This window comes from Cotesia glomerata, linkage group LG1 (assembly GCF_020080835.1).
Source record: "Cotesia glomerata isolate CgM1 linkage group LG1, MPM_Cglom_v2.3, whole genome shotgun sequence".
Classification (NCBI taxonomy): domain Eukaryota; kingdom Metazoa; phylum Arthropoda; class Insecta; order Hymenoptera; family Braconidae; genus Cotesia; species Cotesia glomerata.
Window position 1 is genome coordinate 19,861,503 of NC_058158.1, and position 22,129 is coordinate 19,883,631.

The 22,129-nt window shown below is 30.7% G+C and overlaps 2 protein-coding genes across 2 annotated transcripts; both read right to left on the reverse strand.

The window, feature by feature from the left end:
• Positions 1-16,373: 16,373 nt before the first annotated feature.
• LOC123264920 (ATP-dependent DNA helicase pfh1-like) lies at positions 16,374-18,286 on the reverse strand. The gene is made up of 3 exons (XM_044728487.1): positions 18,033-18,286; positions 16,694-17,343; positions 16,374-16,603 (listed from the first exon to the last, which is right to left on the reverse strand). Exons 1-3 carry the CDS (start codon positions 18,284-18,286, stop codon positions 16,374-16,376), a joined length of 1,134 nt encoding a protein of 377 aa, XP_044584422.1.
• A 594-nt stretch (positions 18,287-18,880) lies between these two features.
• LOC123263809 lies at positions 18,881-20,152 on the reverse strand. Its single transcript, XM_044726799.1, has 2 exons — positions 19,697-20,152; positions 18,881-19,121 (listed from the first exon to the last, which is right to left on the reverse strand). Exons 1-2 carry the CDS (start codon positions 20,130-20,132, stop codon positions 18,982-18,984), a joined length of 576 nt encoding a protein of 191 aa, XP_044582734.1. The 5' UTR covers positions 20,133-20,152; the 3' UTR covers positions 18,881-18,981.
• Positions 20,153-22,129: the final 1,977 nt, after the last annotated feature.

The following is a 22,129-nucleotide window of genomic DNA, read 5'->3' on the forward strand; positions in this document are numbered from 1 at the left end:
GCCTTTCTCAACTTCTCACGACCCGATCTTTCCTTCTCATGCTCCCCGGTTTCTGGGACACCGAGTATAAAATCCCAGTGGCGCCCTTTCCAAAGAGGAAAGGGGTGACCAATTGGACAGGGCTAACCACCCCGTTACAACATCATAATTATTATACTTTCTGGCGCTGATATCATTTCAGAAATCTGTCCTGATGAACTTGCCAACGTTAATACATCAAGATATTAGGATACTTCTTTTTGTTTTTGGAGAAATCTTTTTTAACAAGTTTTCTTAGAGACATTAAAGAAGCTTGAAGTGACATCACAATCAGTTATAGCTCTAATAATATGCAAATACGGATACAACAGTTGATATTGCTTTTGAATAATCGACGTCGAATACCACTTCTTTCCCGGTATGTAAAAATAAATATTACTATTATTTGGAGTAAATGTAGCAAGTAAACATAATGCATCAACATTACCGCCAATTACAGTGACGAGTTTTTCATTTGATTTGACGATAGCTTCATCAACAATTCTTCGATTAATGTTATCAAGCTGTGTTACTTTCACCATAAATCCGTTGGCACGTAATACATTTATCAGTTCTTCAATGAATCTTGATTTATTTTTTTGATTTTGAAATAAAATTTCCTTCTTCTTAGTTGTTGATTTCGACTCGTCAAAATATATTTCCGTTGTTACTGTTGTTGCTGGCAATGACAATAATTTTTCAGATTGTTTAATAGAATCTAAATCAGACATCATTGAGTCGAAGACGATAGTACATTGTCTCCCATAATTTTGTCTTAGAAAATATATATATTGGTCGTAAACACTTTTGTATGTGCTATTGATTGCCCATGAAATTTGTTTCAGCAATGTTTTGCCATCAATCACAAAATAATTAATATTGTTCGGTTTATCTGTGTGATTAAAAAATAAAAAAAAATCGTCTTTTGAAGTACGGATCATGATTGGACTCTCGAAGATTGAAGGCGGAAATGGACACAGCTCGTACGCAAAGTAAGTTTGATAATTACTTGGGTCTGGCTGGGATTTTTCGAAACGACTAAACAATATTTTTTCATCAATGGGAAACTTATTTTGTCCAATTCCAATTGATCCACTGGAAATTGATAAAAGTATAACTTGCAAATTGTAAGTAAATTTTAAAGTTCCAAAATCTTTTTCATTCAGTGTTGTACTGCCATCCAGGTTATGAGAGTAACTTGGGATAATTCCGTTGTATGATTAAAGCCCGATGTATTCTGCATTATAACAGTTGACATCGAGATCGCCGGTTACTCCGGTTGACAACGACATAATCGCATCAGCTGTTGGAAATGGTGGGTGCTCTGAGAATCATTTAATTAATGTTTCAAGGTCTTTCACATCACGAGACATATTATGGTCCTGAAGATTCTTGTGTTGCTCACTGTAAGTACTTTCATACAGACAAAATTCTTCCAAATCATCGTTGATATATGCAGAACAATTCAAAGTGTTTAGCCAAGATGCTGCAATACTTTCAGTTATACCACGGCCGTGAAATAATCCACCCATACAATGGATTGATCTCATCATGGTTTGTTCAACAACCATATCAGTGCTCATTCCACTAAAAAATTTATTAATAACGGCAGATGGTAAAGTATCCATTTGTTACATACTTTTGATATTCTTCAGGTGAATCCATTTTCAAATCCAGGTCTAAATTATCTTGTACATATAAATAGGCACATTTAGCATAATTAAAATGATTACAGACGTGAAAGAATGGTAACATATCAATTATTGTAGACAGATGAAGATTGAAGTTTCCAGTTCTTTTAGCCTGAATAAAACTGTGGAACAACGAAACCATCTTCACATATTGAATCCATAACCTAGCAGTTTTCCCTCTCTCTCCTACAACGTTCATTTGTAGTCCAACAGCATCAACAAATTTCATCACTGTCGAATTGGCTTCAAGCTTTTCAAGAATTGTCTGCTCATCTGGTTTTGTTTTGAGTCCACTAGCATAAGGGTCAATAGCTGAAAGTCCAGTTAATAATTTGATGTCATTGGAATTACATTGTTTCAAGATTAGCATTAATAAAGCTGCTTGAGTGTAGTAATGAGCTCGAACTGCGTGACTATAACTTTTTCCACTGACCATTTTCTCTGTAGATTTTTCAGCATAAATTAAGCTCCAGACTTCTTTTAACCCACTCCCTTTCATTATCTTTCCAATACAGTTTAGAAAAGACATAATCAAATGAAAACCACCAAGCCGAATGAAGACATGATCCATGTTTTCATCACAGTTTACTAATTTGTGTTGTACGTCTGCTAAAATTTCTCGCGCCTTGATATATAGTTGTTGATCAAAGGTGGAAAAGATATTTTTTTGCTGAATTTTTTTAGTCTCTTTGATCCCATACATCATCGCTGAGTATATCGCCGAATTATCTGTAGCTTTCAGGTAAATGAAAGGGAGTTATTTGATTTTTGTGACGTCGAAAATAGCCGAATTAGTCCGAAGCTCCATGAAACTACTCCAACCCGGATTTTTGGGAATTTTTAAATAATAACCAGCAGTCCATAATTTTTCACCGGGTAATAAATGAGTATCATTATTTCCCAATGTTCGGAGAGCTCGGACATCTTTAATTTTAATCTGCTGTAGTCCACGAGTTTCCGGTACCGCGTAATCATAAATTTTAACTTTAAATCTATTGGCAATGGCAGAAGCTGGTGGTAATTGTTTTAAACGTTGAATACTTAAATTGATTCCAACTGAACTTTCAGGTGTAATAGTTTCAATCCCAGCAGTGTAATAAAAGGTATTTTTGCCATCGATGGTATTGGTGTCGTAATCTGCATTGACATAGACGAATTGAATAAAACTGTCAGATGTTGGTTGGAGAAGTGGCAACAAGTCATTACAGCTGATTCTTCATATAATAATGTCTCATCATATGATACACATATCCCCAAACGATGAAGAATACTAATAAGCAATTTAGATTGATATTTAGAATGTATGTAGAGTGATGTAGCTAGTTGCAACGGAGAAATAAAGGATTTAGGACGTGTAGCACACATAATTGCATTGCCAATAGCAATCACTTTCGTGGTATATGTACTTACATCTTTCTTTTGAGGTAAAATTATATTGCCTAAAAATGTACTTAAACTTTCAGGCAATACATCTATGATGTTACCATCATCGAATAATTCATTTGACGCGGGATAATAGTCATTGTCAATACCATTAGCACGTATATCATCCCGTAAATACTTGGCTGCTAACTTCAGAATATTGGTTTTTTTGTCGGAGTCGTTATCAGATGGGATACTATTTTTAAAAAAATCTAAAAATATATCTTTACTGAAGCCTAGTAAAGTTATAATAGTTCGGTTTCGACCTCTAGAACTGAGAATTATATTATTATCGTATTTTCTAGTTAAAACTTCTCTGACGTACTGTCTTGATGTCGAAGATTCACCCAAGAACTCGATTATTTCGTCGAGAGTCCTCTGCGGATCTTCTGCAGCTTCTAGAAAATTGAATAATCTTTCGAACTGTTCAACATAGCGGCTATTTCCAATATTAACTGAAGGTTCGCGAGCTGTCAGTTTTCTAATGAAGATTACATCACAATTGTGATGGTACTTGGCTTCAACTAAGTGCAGGTTTTCGACCTCAGTAAGCCTAGATGACACTTCAAAACTTTCAGGGTCATTACTGTTTTCACAGGCCTCTAAGATCTTGCTTTTAAAATTAGACTCTGAAGTCACTACATGAATTTTTCTACGTCGATTAACAGGTTTTTTACCTTCTAGCTTAACGCAGCATTGTTCCCCACAAATAATACACAGTCTTTTGTAGTCAAAATTTGTTGACGCTGGAGATTCAGGTAATTCAACGGAGAGTTTTCTTTTTTTAGCAGCTGCAACAGCACCCGGATTAATATAAGTAGTACGACAAGATGTATGAGTTAAAAGTTCAATAAGTCCAACCCACTTTTTATAATTATTATCATCACGTTCGATACTTTTTTGTATTAAAGTTTCTAATCCACGTGGGCCTATCTTAGGAAATTTATCGGCGTCATGAATTTCACTATGACAAATCGCCCAAATTTTATCAGGTTCAGCCATTATCACAGAAACAATAAACATTGCGCACAATAATAAACCTGCAGAACAGCAATGAATAATTACGATGCAAATATTGTAATAACGTTTGCCACGCACAAAAATTGAACGTAAAATAGCAAATGAAATACTAAAGTGGATTTAGTTCTAACCAAAGACGAATAGCTGTTAAATACTGCGTGGCTGAAAGAACTACATAAACCAAGACAACACATAGGACGATGGTCAGGTATAAAGGTATACTATACCTATCGAATAGCCTGATAATAATGCAGATACATAGAATATAAATCAAATAAGGCGCCAAAATTGAAATGAAAAACATAAAAGTTTAAAATAGAAAATTAAAAAAAAAAATTCTCCACACGATAGGATATCTTTTTGATTCATAAAATTCTGAATCGTTTGATACCTATATTGTAAGAAAAATTGTTTTAAAAGTTAATTAACTATTACTTTAAACAAATATAAAAAATTTTTGAAAAAAAAGTTCCCGTGCCGATAGGATATCTTGAATACTCATGAAATTCTGAGTAATTTGATACCTATATTGTGGGAACAATTTTTTTTAATGATAATTAACTAAATGTTTAAACAAATAGAAAAAATTTTTGAAAACAAAGTTCCCGTGCCGATAGAATATCTTGAATACTCATAAAATTCTGAGTAGTTTGATACCTATCTCCGATCTGTAAATCAATAGAATGCGTAGAAAACCGTTTCTCGTGTTGTTTTCGCGTTCGTTCCCGAGCTTTTAACATATAATGTTCTGTAAACTGTCTAAGTTCATCTATTCTATATATACGGGATTTCCACACAGTTATATCTGTCTCGTCATAATTTTTAGTGACAGGTGTGTCTGATATTGAGTAAGGATCACGGCCATGATTTAAATAAAACGGGGAAACACCTAGGGCAGTATGAACTGCGGTATTATAAGCAAATTTAAGGTCTGGTATGTGAAAGTCCCAGTCTCGTTGATTTTGTCCAGTAAATGAAATAATCATCGGTTTTATTGTACGATTACAACGCTCTACAGGGTTTGCACACGGGTGTCCTATTAGAGTAGGTGTAAGTAAGATGTTATATTGTTTAATAAGTGCTAAAACGTCTTTGTTTATAAACTCTTTCCCATTGTCTGATATGATTTTCTTTACAGGGCCCCAATGGGTTAATACTCCACGTAAATGTTTTATTACTTCTTTGCCAGTTTGTTGCCTTAATGGAAAGATCTCTAAATATCGAGTGTAAATATCTTCAATTACCAATGCATATTGAAAACCGGACGAGGATTTAGTATAAGGACCTATTGTGTCCATGGAAATAATAGTCCAGGGCTGAGTTGATGGTCTAGTTCCAATGTAGCCTTGCGGTTTGGCTTGGTTACTTTTAGTTCTCAGACAACTCTCGCAAGAGTTAACATAAGAAACAACATCTCGAAACATACCGGGCCAGTAATGGATCTCGCGGATACGCCAGTACGTTTTATCGATGCCTAAGTGTCCCGATTGGACATCGCAATGCGCTTTTTCGAGCTGTGGTTTAATTTCAGGCTCCGTGAGGACAATTTTCCACGTGGTAATATCGCCTAAAATTTCTTTTACTGCTGTTGGGCGGTAATAATATAATCTTTCGTCTTCGTACTTCCATTCAGGGTATTTATTTGGGAATTTTTTGACTACTCGAACTTTTTCGTTGTACCACGAAATTTCAGAGTTAGTAATGTTGCAATTTTAAATTGATGATAGTTCTGTTAATCCGGGGTCGTCGTAAAGACGTGACAGAGCATCTGGAGCTTCATTTTGGGTTCCTCTGTAGTGGATAATGTCAAGCTTGTACGCAGATAAATAAATAGCCCATCTAGCTAAGCGGCCAGCTGGATCTTTTAAGTTATAAAGCCATTTTAACGCGGAATGATCAGTATAAACTGTAACTGGAAGACCTTCTACGCATCTCCGTAATTTCAGTAAGGCCCAAACTACCGCGAGGCATTCTTTCTCTGTCGTGGTATAATTCATTTCCGCTTTATTCAGAGGTCTGCTCAGACACATGATTAAATTTTTTCGGTCTTCTTTAAAGTCGTACTGAGTGAGGATCGCGCGTAATCCGGTGTTACTCGCGTCAGTATATAAGCGATAAGGGCGATCTGGCTCAGGCAAAGCTAGTGTAGCCGCTTGTAACAAAGATTTCTTAGTTTCAATAAAAGCTTTTTCTTCAATGTCAGTCCATTTCCAATCTACACGTGTACTGGTTAATTTATTTAGGGGACCTTGAACTTGAGCAATATTTTTAAGGTGTTTGTGATACCAATTTACAAGACCGTTAAATCTACGTAGTTCCTTACGGTTCGTAGGTCGCGGATATTCGGCTATCGGTTCAAGACGCGCTGGGTCTGGACTCATGCCTTCTTCATTAATTATAATGCCTAAAAATTTAACTTCGGAATGTCCGAACTGACTTTTTTCTTCGTTCATTTTAAGACCAGCGATTCTAAAAGCTTCAAAAACAGCTCGTAAATATGTCATATGTTCCTCTAGAGTATTACTAATAATAATCCAGTCGTCTAGATAAGCAAAAATTTTCTCTTGGGCGGTGGGTAAATATTTTCGAGCCTTTTTCCAAAGAATTTGCATTACGATTCGGAGGACATGGTCAGTAAGGGCTTGATAAGTACTACTGGCGTTAACGAGTCCGAATGGCATACGAATCCATTCAAATTGGCCTCGACCATCGACACAAAATGCTGTATAGTGTCGAATATTTTCTTCAACTAATACTTGATGAAAAGCATCGCTGAGATCGATAGTAGAAATAATTTTTGCGCCTCGGAGCAAAAATTATTTAAATTTTAAATGTAGATTTAGTTTCGATGGTAAAATACTTTCTAATATTTATTTTAGATGAAAGATTTAGTTCCGACTCGACCGGACAAAAGATTTGTTTGTTTTGTAGCCAGAGCGTGCAACGTGTTTATGACTTGTGACTCGGCACACAAAATATACTTGACAATAGGCTTATAAAGATCTGTATACTGATAAAGTTATTACTAAAATAATTTTTCTTAATTTCCACTGAGAGCACTTCTCAGCCAATACAAAGTAAATAATGGCGGTATGAATGTCTTTACAGCAATTAGGATTTTATAATTTTAGTATTTATACGTACAATAGAAATGTTTTTAATTTATGACACTTAAAACTAAATGAATTGTCATGAAGACGTGAGAATTTTTGTCAATTCAGAAATTGCTTTTAAGATTAATTATAGGATAATTTAAGAATAATTTGAACAGCGTCCCTGTTCGAGCGCCATTGAAACACTAAATTTTTCTTTATTTAAAAATTTAATTATTTAAGTCACTAAGTCCTCGCGGATAGGCAAATAATCACTTAAATTTCATAAAATGGGATACGCTGCGCTGGGATGTTCCGCTCCCTGACTACTGAATGTGTCAATCTTTTTATGATGGTTTTATTCTTTTGACAAAAGTTCTCACCTGAGCCAGTTAATTTATTTTACTTACTTACAATATTTTTGCTGCAAAAATGACCCTTTATTCCTTCACTGACCCTCTGATAAATTATAAATAATAGTGGTAATAGATGTTCATAGTCTCAACAATGAATGATGATCGGTGACAAGGATTATTATAAAAACTTGATTTTATTACACCAATTCAACACTTTAAACAAAACTTATAATATCTCGGTAACGCAACTAACGAAATATTTATAAATATGAATACTTGTACTTAAAATTATAGCTGATGGAATAGTAACAATAGTGAACGTGGTGAATAATCACCTAATATAAAATGATAATATTAATAGAAAATAATAAAGAATATTATATTAAACAATAAACTTTTAGATTAATTGAGATTTTGGTGAGTAGTCACCAAATAGTAGTATAGTAGTATGTAAATTTTTGACTATGAAAAACCTAGCGTGGTGGTTAACACCGGGGGATAGATCGAAGTGTCGATCAATGCTCAAGGTTTGAGGTTCGTGACCGTTTTTTTCCCCTCCTCGTGTCGTCCTGTAACGTCACGGGAGCTGCACATTAATTTAGCGAGCGTCGGTAACGAAAATTTCGGGTGGTAGTTCGCCAGGCTGATAAAATCGGGACATTTGTAGTGTCTCAATATATATATGTATATATATATATATATATATATATATATATATATATATATATAGAGATATAGATCTAAGATATAGATCTAAGATATAGATCACCCATGAGGTACTGTGTAAACGAATGCGTTCCCTTTTTTTTACATGGTGGGTACCCAGTAGGCCTAAACCATGATATAATTTCAAATATACAATCCAAAATATTTTTGTTCAAAAATTTTTTTCTGAATATTTCTATATTTAATTTTTTTGAAAATTATTTCCACTTTTTTCTTGTTAATTATTACAATAAACTTATGAATTATATAACTAATTGTTACTTATTTCTGATGATGTTGAAGTTAGCTGGAAAAGTTTAAAAAAATGTAATATCAATCAATTTCAGAGTTATAGTTAACTCGTTTTCTGTGTTAAAGAAGAATTTTAAATATATTCAAATTTATTTAAATAAACATTTTTTTTAAAAAAGAAAAAAAAAAAAGTAAATACAATTCTTGAAAAAAATTTCATAAAAGGCAAGAGGTGAAATAATATAATATAACCGAAAGAAAATAAGAATAGATATTATTGACGGAAGTTAAAAATTTCTTACCGGGATATATATGATTTATTACTTTTTTTTGTTATCTATATTTTATTTTTCATTCACATTTGTCTTATTTTACTATATTATTCACCGGTTTTTAAGTCCTATAATAAATGAGCTGTACTTGTAACGGCATTATAGGTTTAAATAAAAAAAAAAAATATTATACTAAAAATATTATTGCAATTATTTGAATTCAAATCATGTTCTCTATAACAATGTTCTTAAATATTTAAAATATTTAAATAATTACAATCAAATTTATTTTCTATTTTTCTCCATTGATCTATGTCGAATTACACTATTTTCGTATATATCACTGATATTGTAATCGATAGAGGGTAAATTTTCTAACTTTTTGTGTTTATTTATCATAAATTGATTAATATCGCTTGTATTATTTTTCAATTGGCAAACATAAAAATGGACGTTATCCATATTTATTATTGTTAGTATTTTCGATGATGTTTTAGTTGTCGGCTTAGATTTCATGATTAAACTCAATTTTTCTCTAAGTTCATCAACAACAAATATAAATAATATTGTCTCAAAAGCCTGACTAAATGTAATTATTGAACCTTCGTTAGCTGCCATCATTCTTATATAATCATTTACATGGGGATTATCTATTGTTATTTCTTCACCATTTTTATCTTTTTTTTTTTTTTACTTCGACTGATTTTGTTTTACATAAAATTTCATAAAATTCAGTATTTATCATGATATGATATACCATCGCAATTTTAATTTCAAAAAATCTTTTTTTATCATTTAAAATTAGTTCAGCAATTGATCGAAAGAAACAATTTCCATCAGGTTTAACATTGTCAATTATAAAATTATCTAAAAGAATTTTCAGAAACCTTTCTATAACTACTCTTCTTTTTGGGGTATAACTTTTTTGATTATAATTTCTATCGTCAGTTTTAAAATAACTTTTGATATTATTGTAGATTTCTACAGTAATTTTTTGATGCTTTTTCCTAATTTCACTCATATCTCGAAAAGATTCACTGCAGTCAAATTGATCTAGAACCGATTGTGCTTTTATTCCATCAGATTCAATAAAACTTGAAGAACTTTGTGGAATAGTAATACTATCTTGTTTTTTGCTGGTAATCTCAGCTGGCTGTAGAGCATTTGAATCTATTTTTATTTGAATAATATGAATATTTTGCCGTATTTCGTTATCAAATATTGATGAATCAAGTTTCCTATGAGCTGCAATAAAGTTCCATTGAGTTTCATTAATGATTGTTAATGGTATTGAGGAAATTGTGGTATTTGGTACGTATTCAGTAATAGTATCGTTTTCGTGTGTTTTTTTATCTATACTAATAATGATTATAATAACTTTTAATGCATCACTCATAGCAAATATTGAACCTTCATTTCCCCATACGCGTTCACGAGCTATCATTTTTAAAAAATCGTAAAGTCTAGGATGATCTATATTATTGCCGTACTCATCTTGAACCGAAAAACTTCCTCGGTTAATTAATGATTCATAATTATTTTTATTACAATAAACAAAGTTTATAATAAAAAGTTTAATTTCACTGTACCTTCCTTGATCATGAAATATCAATTCCGCAAAAGTACAGAATAAACAATTGCCATCAGAAACTACATTGGTTAAAATAAATGTAGTGTTTAAAATCTGATTTATGTGAGCACTATTATGAGATATATTTTTTGGTTTTAACTTATATTTATTGTAATCGTGATCATAAGTATAATTTTTATTTATTGGTTCCATTATATTTTTTTTTACTGTTTCAAAAATTTTAAGAGAAATTTGATTGATAAAGTCTTTTTCTTAATTTAAAATGAGTTCAATTTGATTTAAAAATTTACTTTTCTCTACTTTGATTAAAATGTTTCGAAGTAATGATGTTTTTGTTTTTTGTAAGTTAATTATTTGTCGTTTATTACAAATATTTGTTTCAACTCTTTTATTCAACATTCCTCTACGTTTTACTGAAAATCTTCGTTTTTTAAAATTTTTTCGGTCACTTAGATTATTTAATTCATAAATTTTTTTTAAGTCAAATATTTCGCTGTTGAAATGAATGAAGTTACTTAAATCAATATTTATCGTAGTAGTTGATGGTACTTTTTTATAATTTTCTTTTTTTATCAATGCTGTATAATGTTTTGAATCTGCATCTAAGTAGACATGAATTTCTTTGCGATTTTCAACTGACGGTATTCTGATACTGGAAAGTTTACTTTTCGTCATAATATTTATTGGGCGTTGTGAAGTATCGCTGATATTAATATTATATTTCCGTTTTCTGTATGTTGCTGGCCACTTAATATATTTTCGATAGATATTTTTTGGAAAAATTCACCAAATATATTTTTTATAAATTTATCATTTATCATAAAATAGAGAGCTTCTTAAGCTCGCAAACATGGCATTAATTCACTACCACCGCTTATTAATTTCAATATGGCATCATAAAAAGAGTTATAACCTTCTTTTATCATCAATGAGTAAAATTGGTTTTGTGATAATGGAATTTTTGAATTATTATAATTTACAGTCTTAAATTTGAAAATTTTATCTTTAACAAATTCATGCAGTTTTTCTATTATTATAAAATCATGTTTAGTGATGGAATTAGTTTCAATTAATTTTTCTCTTAGCCATTTTCCTTCATTAATTGCTTCAATTAGTGTAAGCTCATATTTATTTTGATTTGTATTATTGTTATTATTATTATTTGATCCTATTTCATTAACAATGCAAGTAATTTGTTTATGATATCTGAAAATCGTTTCAGTAATTCCATATTTTGATTGGAAATTTGAAAAAAGTATATCGATTGTTGTTAACAAATTCGTTGTAATATCCGTGGGATTAAATAATGAAAGTAATTTTCGTGACAGTAACATTTGAAAAAAAGCATGTGATGGTTCTTGATTTAAATCAATATTAAAGTCACCTAAAAAAATTATTTTCTTACTTTTTTCTTCAGCAATATTTATCATTTCTTCTATTTTTGTTTGTATTGCTGGGTATTTTGTTGATGGAGACTTATAACCTGTACATATCGCAACATGATCATACAATACAGTAACAAGCGAGCAAGATTGTGATTTCTCTTCATTATTATAACTATAATGAATTGTAAATTGTTTATCGTTTCTACAATATATCACTAATCAAAAAGCATGTCTTCTAATTGTTTGAGATACGTTTACGCGATGGACGATTTCATAATCTTCTATTGAAATATCGTCATCTTTTTTCATCGATGTTTCTGCTGCTATGAAAATACAAGGTTTATATAATTTCATAAAATTTTGAAAATCGAGCCAATATGATTTTTCTTTTAAGGTCTGTATATTTTGATACACAATTCCCAGTAAACACGTTTACGTCAATGTGACGTCAAAATGACATTGAGCTATGTCAGGATTTACGTAAGATACAAGTCACGAATGAGTCATATATGACTCATTATTTCACACTTCTTGACGTAAGATTCTGACGTAAAAATATGACGTAGTCATGACGTCAGTATTATTTCTCAATGACATTTATGACGTCAATATGACATACCTGTGATGTCTATATCATGATAATGATGTCATTATGACGTAAAAGTGATGTAAGTGATGTAAGAATTGTACCTCAGAAAAAATATTAAAAAAAAAATTTCTCAAAAATAAAAAGATGGCAATTTTGAAATTAATTATAGTGTTGTGGACTTATTACAAAGTTCGAAACACTAGTTATATGTTGATACTTGATGAAAAAATCCTGAAATATGCTGGGCTCGAACTTGGGTCCTCACGTATCGAAGTCTGGAACGCTGCTCACTTGTCCAAGTAACGGTTCATGTTACGAAGTAAATAACATATATGATAAGCCTTACATGACGAAAAATGCTTATTTCATAATTTTTTCTGAGATTAAATGGATTTTAAGAGCTGGAATTGTATAAAATTCAAGTCTAATAATTTATACAATTTTATAAAATTTCATTAAACTCATGAAATTTTATAAAGTTCTATAAAACTTTGTAAAAACTCTTATAAAAGGCTCTCTCTAGTGAAACTGGTAGTAATGAATAGGCAATTTATAAATTTTCATAAGAATTGATTGAATATTACACTTTCAAAAATTTTCGTCTAAAAGCGGACACAGAGAACTTTAGACTCTCTGCGGACACAGAGAACTTTCACAGAGTGAAATTTTTTCAGAGTAAACGATGTATCCGTGTCATTTGAATATTTTTTAATACTTATTGATTTCTCAAGACTCGAATTTTTTTTTTATTTAATTTTTTCCGAAAATTTAGTATTTTTCATTTGGATTTTTCTTCTTCAAAATTTCAATTTACAAAATTTAGATTTTTTTTTTTAATTTCAACTCTTTTAAGTATACCATGTTTTTAATCTATATTTCTTCTTAATTTCAATTTTTTTCGAAATTTGAATTTCTTTAACTTAACATACTAACAACATTATGAAACTTGATGTAGACAGTAAAAAAATTTTGCGTCATTGTGTCAAAAATTTTTGTGTTAAAAATTTTTATATTAAATATTTAACATTTTTTTATGTTGATTTAACACAATAAATGTAAAATTTACACTTAAAAAAGTTAAATATTTAACACAAAAATTTTTAACACTAAAGTTTTTGACGCAATGACGCAAAATTTTTTACTGTGTAAGATACTATTAGTCTCGTCAATAGCAATCATGGAATTGTTTGAATTATTTCAAATACAATGTTTCATAAGTAACAGCACTAATGTCAGAAAATTATTTTTCAAGTAATAGTGCAATAGTTAAATGACTGACATTTAATTTCTTGACGCGAAATCATAAGAAATTATATGTTTACTCGCTTGACGGTTTAAAAATTTAGAGTTCATGCCACATAAATTGAACTCGGTATTTTGTTATCAGTTTCACACCAAATCATTTATACTGAATGGAGTCGAAAATATTTTTACAATGGATAAAAGAACCTAAATTCATGGAAAAAATATAAGTGAGAAACATATGCAACGAAAAAAAAGTATTTCTTGCACCAAGAAAATTTTGACGGAGGCCGAAGTTATATTGGAGCAAGAAGTGATTTAGTGTCAAGAAATTTTGACTTCATTCACGAAATTTTCAGTCATCTCTAATATATTCTTAGTCCAAAGAAATTTACCTTTGAGTCAAGATTTTTTTTCTGCAGTGTATGGAAACATACAAGCAAAGATATAAAAAGTTTATATCCCACATGTATTTAATTTGTATGTTTTTTTCTTAAAAACGTAAATGAAAAATATTTTGTATGTTATTTGCTAATATGTTAGATATATTCATTAATATTATAAATTATAAATTTTTGTTATTAAGAGCGGACTTAAATTTGCAAGGTACCAGCTTAAATCAGCTGTTTACCTCTTCCTGATTCTTACTAAATTTCAAACCAATTTTAACTAATATTTAGCGATTAATTGTAAATTAGACATCTTGTTGAAGAAGTTTTATATTTGATAAATTTTGATCAATCGATAATATTAAAAAAATACATCCCCTAAATTTTATAAATATTATGGAAAATAATAATAATCGTTTGTCATTGATTTAGAAAATGACTTTCAAATTACGTCAGTACTATGTACAATTGTGACAAATTATTGATGTTAAATAATGACTCACAGATGGTATCGGTATTACGTAAGACCGTGACTTGTCACTGATGTAAACACATGATATTAATCTTACGTCAAGATTACGTACAACCGTGACTTGTCACTGATGTAAACGCATGATGTTAAATTTACGTCAAGATTACGTACAGCCGTGACTTGTCACTGATTTAAACGCATGATGTTAAACTTACGTCGTTATGACATACAATGATGGCATTAATGTTACGTAATATTGTAGTTTATATATTATGTCAGTTGTACGTAATATCTAAGTCATTTCCGTTACATCATAAAGAAGTAATAAACTTACATCAGTATGATGTCAAAAATATATCATATATTTTTACATCATAATTGGATTACAAGACAGGTCAATTTTACGTCATATTTACGTAAAATATTGTGACATTCCTATGACTTTTAAATGACGTCATATTGAAGTTGTTATGTCGACCCGCAAATTTTTTTTCTCTCTTCTCTTTCTTTAAATTTAAATCGTCCGCGCAGATGAAAGACTTCTCCATGCGCGAAAGCCACAATAAAATAGAAGCTACGTGACTGCTGGTTGACTAGCGGGGACTTCTGCAAACACAGCCCGCGAGCATTTAAAAACGAGAAACGGAGACCACTCCCGGTCTTTGTTAATTAATTCGACTTCCGCGTTTAATTGACGGGCCCGTGCCTTGTAGAGTCCTTTGCTTTAATTTGCACTGCACTTAAAGGAAGTTTGGACGCGGTTTAACCGGCAGGCCACGTATTAATTTTAAGTATCTTAGAGAGTCGTATTCTCAAAGTTCTAATTTGCCCTGCACTTAGGCGAGAATTCGGCCAGTAAGTAAATCATAGAGAACCGTATTCTCAAAGTTCTAATTTGCCCTGCACTTAGGCGAGAATTCGGTCATTAAGTTTATTCAAAATTTCCTAAAAGCTAGTTTTGCGCACTTTACCCTACGGGGGACTGGAGGACGTTAGCTCAACCAAATCAATAAAATTCATTAAAATAAATTACGTTAAAATTAAAATTGTGAAAGTGTAAGTTTTGTGGTTATAAAAATAAATATCAAAAGAAGTGAAATCAGTTTCGAGTTAATTCATTTCTTAAAAATAAGAAGCCCTTAAAGTAAGCAGCCCCAAATCCATCCAACTCCATCCGCTGCAAGGACCAACCAGAGGGCCAATTCAAGGAAAAGGCGCTAAAAGCGGCCCCGGGATCTCGGACCCGGTAACAAAAAAAATCCTGCAAAGAGTAAGTACATCTATTCTTAATAAAATCCGTGTTCAGTCTCAAACGAAGGCGTGGTAAATTCGTCCGTCGAAAACGTCCCACATAAATAATTAAAACAACGGAATTAAAACTCCGTTGCGTATTCTTTAAACCGTTAGTCCAAACCTCCACCGTTTACGCTACCACTTAAATGCCCTTGGACATAACAAAGTCATGTGTTTACTGGGTTGTATTTGATTTTGGATTATCTATAAAATAGCATGATAAAGATAATCTCATATGTAATAAGCGTTTTATTTCAATCTGTACTTTATTATATGGATTATAAAGGGTCGGAAATTTCAAATTGCCTATTATAAACAATCTATTTAATTTTGTACACCGACTAAAAGCTACATCAAGTTAATTTTTTGTCATTCCCTTCGCTAAATGTACAACTACAGTATTGTAAGTTCCACCTTGACTTTTGTGAATTGTAATTCCTTCCGCTGGTACTAAAGGAAATTGTTCACGAATTATAGTCACAATTTTTTTGGTTGGGTGGATGTTTCTTGATATTTTATCGAGAGCAGTCCAATTTTCATAATTTTTTTTCAAAATTTTTCTACTTTTTTTACCAATTTTATCATCACAAAAATCTATCCAAACTAAAAATATCTCCATTTTCATTGAAATCATATCCCCTAAGTATTCCTACTGCATCATTGACGAGTCCATCTTCTACATCAATGTTTACAGTCAACATATATTTAATACCAATACTGAGTGACAAATCAGAAGGTAATCCTTGTGCATTTTTAGTTTCTAAATTTTTACATAAGCTAAGTAAGTATTGTTTCATCTTTTCAGTCGCTTTTCCTGTAACTTTATCATTTGCAATAATATTAATTTTAAGAACATTTTTATTTATTATTTTTAAATTGAAATTATCAACTTCTTCATTTGTACGAAAAAGATGAATTGCATCTTTCGGTATCTCACAGTCACTATGTACTATTCTAGATTCAAAAATATCATAATCATGTTCTGAAAATGTACCATTAGCTAAATTATTTAGAGTTTCAGCAAATTTAATGTCATCTTTTTGCCGCATTATTTCTGTCAACTGATAACTTGTGAATAAATTCCATAAAGGATTACCTATAACATTTCCATAAAGATCTGATGAATGTGCTTGGATAATATATCGATCTCCTACTGGAGCTGATTGATTAAAATCACCAAATACAATTACCGATATCCCACCAAAAGGTTTTGCAGTTTGAAAAATTTGTTTCAATCGACTATCAACTTGTTGAATTGTTTTCGAACCTACCATACTAATTTCATCAATTATAAGTAAACTAAGATCTTTTAATTTTGCATACAAAGTATTTCGGGTACCACTACTTAATGGAAAAAGTTCTGTCGAACATTGATTTAACGGTAATATAAAAGCTGCATGTAACGTTAGACCTTTTATCCCGAATGCTGCTTTTACTGTTGGAGCACACAGTAAAACTTTAATTGATTCTAAATTATATGAGCTGAAATTCAAATAACGAAGAATAGCTTGATAAATAGCTTCAATCAAACGAGATTTTCCAACACCAGCTCCACTAATCACACAATGATATAATGGTAACGATTTAATTTTAAAACAATGTAATAAATGTAATAAAAATCTTTGTTTTTCATTAAGACAACAAATTAAATTTATATAATTTTTTTCAGATATTAGTCGAGGTATTGATATATAACATAAATCTTTATTATTACAAGTACTTGTACTATTTTCATTCATATTGATCTTCATATCTATCGCAATATCACCTGTTTGAGAAGGATCATTGAAATCTTCTAAATTTTTTGTTGTAAAAGTAGAAATATTATTTTCATTGTCTGATTCATTTGCTTTGTGTGTTGCTTCTTTTAATATACTTTCTATATTTTCATTGTACACATATTCTGATCTTCGTTGTTTAATTAAATTGTAATTTGCAGAAAATAATTCAGAAGCTAACATAATCAAAATGTTTTCATTGCGCCATGGTATGAATAACATTACATTTTCTCTAATAAAATTTTCTTTATCTGCATCTTTATTATAGTTGATGAATCTAATAATTTTAGATTTTTTTCCTCTTCGAACAAAGCCTGAGTTATCAGTAAGCTTCATAGATGGACTATTATCAATAAAATCATCATCACTTTCTTCATCACTGTAGATTTTATTTTTTTTTTTTGATACTCCTTCTTAGAATAATTATAACAAGCTACAAATGATGCAAGACAAATATTTTCTAACTCAAATGGGCGATGAATATAATGGTCTAATGTATCTTTGATGTAAATATCTGTTGAATTTAATGGTAATCTCTGAAAGTCTTGTTTCGATTTAACTATTTGAATTCTATTTTCCGGATGATTTGTATTGACAAATACAACTTCTCTTGAACACATTGAAAGAGACAATGCTAAGATGTAATAAACTGCTTCTTGGGAACCAAATTCGCTTGCTTTCAAGAATGCGTTAGCAATCAACCTCAGTTGTTCTTTCATTGTGTAATTTCCTCTTTTGACTTCATTTGTCACATCATACATTAATCTTGAAAGACCAGAAATAGATTTATTTACATAATTTAACACATAACTAGCACATGAATACATATCTTCTATTCTATATATATATATATATATATATACATATATATATATATAGATATATATATTAGGGTGCTTTTTTTTTTGCGACTATTTTTTTTTTTCGCTTCCATCCCGAAATTTTGTTGGAAATACACCCAAAAAAATTCCCTGAAAGTTTGAGCCCTTAATATTAATATTAAGTACTCCTACACAGCGTGTGAAGATTTCCCATTTGAATTATACGAGAACTTTCATTTTTTTTTTTTAAATTTCTATAGCTCAGTGGCATTTCATAGCATCGCTTTGACCATGGACGGGTTTTTTTCAGAATTAAATGCTCTACAAAAGTGTCCATTGTCGCGAAGTCGTAACACATACTGGCGGGGTAGTACGGACCACCAAACCGAATTTTTTATAGAATTCTTGTTTTTTCACTCATTATCTCATAAACAACAAGACATACAGAAAAAATGGAAATAATAATTTTGTAGAAAATTCAATTCTCTACAAAAAAGGTCCTTAGCACCAAATCACTAAGATCGATATTTTCTGAGATATTAATCATTGAAGTTTACCTAGCATTGAATTTCCACAAAATGTTGAATCAAATCTTAAAAAATATTGATTTTTTTCTTTTTAGGAGGTACAGGGAGTTCATCCTCAAAATCAGAATATGTTCGTTTCAACCCACTGGAATTTGATGATAGACTACAAAAACTTGCTGGCATCGAATGTTGCGATAATTTCATGCCTAAAACAATTTTTTCAGAATTAAATAAATAAACCCAATCGATTCAAATATTTTTCAAATTTTATATTCAGCTTCTGTTATCCAGAAGCAAAGATATTCTTTGAATTGAGTTTCCGTCAATTTTCCCCAATAAAAATAAGACAAAATGATATATATGTGTTTTAAATTTATTGGTTACAGAGACTTTAATTTTTTAATAGCGTGGGAATTTTCGACTGCAAAAAAATCGAAAACAAATTTTTTTTTATTCAAGTCAAAATTTTTGTCAAAATTGAATAAATTTTGATTTATCTCACTTATTCAGATTTACTTGATAGAAATTTTACCAAAAATGATAGACTAATAATTAGAAAAAAAGTTATGAATCTAGAAACAAATTTTAAATTATTGAAAAATTATATAGAATTCAATTTTCAGAAAATGAGGTTAAGAAAATTAGAATTTTAATGCGAATTAAATTTTACAAGTAAGTAGAAAAAATATGAGTCTAAATTATAAGAAATTGTTTTCGATTATTAAAAAATGATTGATTGTTGAGCTTGATAATTTATAGTTGTATGTGAGAAGAAACTAACCAATTTCGTCTGTATTATTCTCATTATCTTCATTTGTTATCTCCTGTTCAGTGTCAGATTTATTCTGAAAAGTTTCCACCGGCAAGAAATTAGTAACAGGTGAGTGAAGATTGGTTTTCCCCTTTTGACACTCATTCAGAAATTGTTGCTGCTCTTTTGGCAAATTCTTAACCATTGTGGAATTCGAAATATCGAACAATTTATCTAGTTTTTGGTTAAACTTTTCAACATTCTGTTTTTGTGCTTTCGATTTTTTTTCCCTCTTGTGATGTGTCTTCACTTTTATATATTCGGCATAAAATTTTTCCAACTTCGTAAGACTGTGCTGAGGACGTATAGTTGGAATCTTGAAACTAGCCCGAATAGTATTAGTATCGTTAATAACACTAGTAGCACTATTTCGAATAGTTAATTTTAAAGACTGATGTTTATACATAAAAAAATTTAGTAAGTCACGATACGACGGCAGCTTATTATTATTTATTTGGCTTCTTTCAAATCCAATTAAATAATTCCAAGTTTTATCACCAATTTTTTCACTCATTTTAATGATGGTTAAAGTCGACCTAACCTCAAATTTAACAAAGTATACATACAACGGCGTCACACTGATCAATGCCCACTAAGCTTTGTTCTTACTCTCGCGGGATTAGTACGCGAAAACAAAGAAAGCGCTGCAATTAAAGGGGAAATTTGTTGAACGCATTCAAGGTCAAGTGAAAGCTCAGTAGTACTACCAGAGCAAGAAAAATAAACCGCAATTAATCAGTATCACAATACACAGCAACAAAGAAACATCCTATATTATTCGTAATGATCATACACAATATATTTTTATCTAGAATTTCATTGAAATTGAATTATTAAATGATAAATTCAAATATTATGGGGTGATTTAAATGAGAAATTTATTTAAAAATAAAAAACTTCAGAAAAATACAATTAAAAATTTTTTACGTTAAATTTGTAACTTAATCAATAAGTAATTACTAATTATAATTATGATACGAATAAAAAAATCATTATTTGTTAAGATTTGATTCAACATTTTGTGGAAATTCAATGCTACGTAAACTTCAATGATTAATATCTCAGAAAATATCGATCTTAGTGATTTGGTGCTAAGGACCTTTTTTGTAGAGAATTGAATTTCCTACAAAATTATCATTAACATTTTTTCTGTATGTCTTGTTGTTTATGAGATAATGAGTGAAAAAACAAGAATTCTATAAAAAATTCGGTTTGGTGGTCCGTACTACCCCGCCAGTATGAGTTACGACTTCGCGACAATAGACACTTTTGTAGAACATTCAATTCTGAAAAAAACCCGTCCATGGTCAAAGTGATGCTATGAAATGCCACTGAGCTATAGAAATTTAAAAAAAAAAAATGAAAGTTCCCGTATATTTCAAATGGGAAATCTTCCCACGCTGTGTAGGAGTACTTAATATTAATATTAAGGGCTCAAACTTTCAGGGAATTTTTTTGGGTGTATTTCCAACAAAATTTCGGGATGGAAACGAAAAAAAAAAAATAGTCGCAAAAAAAAGCACCCTAATATCTATATATATATAAGCGAAATACCACTCACTCATCACGAGATCTCCGAAACTATTCGCCCGATTGACTTGAAATTTAGCATAGTTACTCCATTCGTGATGTAGACGCTCACTAAGAACGGATTTTACGCAATTCCTAGCCAAAATGAATTTTTCGTCTACCATCACATATGCCCTCCCCTCCCCTCCCTCTCATTCTTCTCCTCCCCTCCCGTGCCCTATAATCTTTCCCCTTCCCTATATCTCTCTCTTTTTTTGGGAGCGAAATATCATTTTGACCCTCTAATCTAAGAAACCATCAGTGGCACCCGTAAATTATCGAACTCAACCCCCCTACAACCACCCACGCTAATCAACCTTTGCCATGGTTACCATTGTCATGGTTATCGTTGCCATGGTTACCGTTGCTATGGTTACCGTTGCCGTGGTTACCGTTGCCATGGTTACCGTTACCATGGTTGCCGTTACCATGGTTACCGTTATCATGGTTACCGTTGCTATAATAACTGTCAAAATGATTGATTTTAAATTTTATCGATTGACTGTTGGGACAGTAGGAATTCATAATCATACGTTTTTTAAGAAAGAATAGCTAAATCATTAATAACTGAAATAACTTATATGTATTGGAATAATCATGAAGGATGAACTCGATTATATCATAACACAGATAAATTAAACATAAATATTATCAAGTTGATATTGTTAAATGATTATACTGATTTTAATGATTAAAATTAAAATGGTAAATTGTGTCTGATGCGTCTTCTCTAAAATTTTACAACGATATCGTTAAATTATTATAAAAAACGGTCGATTTAAGATAATTTCTAATAAAATGAGTAATAATAAATATATTTTTTAATACCACTTA

Bases quoted from the DNA above. Each gene is read 5' to 3' on its own strand.
- LOC123264920 (XM_044728487.1), bottom strand. From the start codon at position 18,286: ATGAAAGAACAACTGAGGTTGATTGCTAACGCATTCTTGAAAGCAAGC. The intron at 17,344-18,032 runs GTTAGAAAATAT...TTGTGTGATTAG, and splicing joins TATATTCATCGCCCATTTGA to TGGAGCTGGTGTTGGAAAAT. The intron at 16,604-16,693 runs GTACAAATGAAG...ATAAAGTTACAG, and splicing joins AGATGCAATTCATCTTTTTC to GAAAAGCGACTGAAAAGATG.
- LOC123263809 (XM_044726799.1), bottom strand. From the start codon at position 20,132: ATGTATAAACATCAGTCTTTAAAATTAACTATTCGAAATAGTGCTACT. The intron at 19,122-19,696 runs GTTAGTTTCTTC...AAATTGTTTTAG, and splicing joins GAATAATACAGACGAAATTG to GCATGAAATTATCGCAACAT.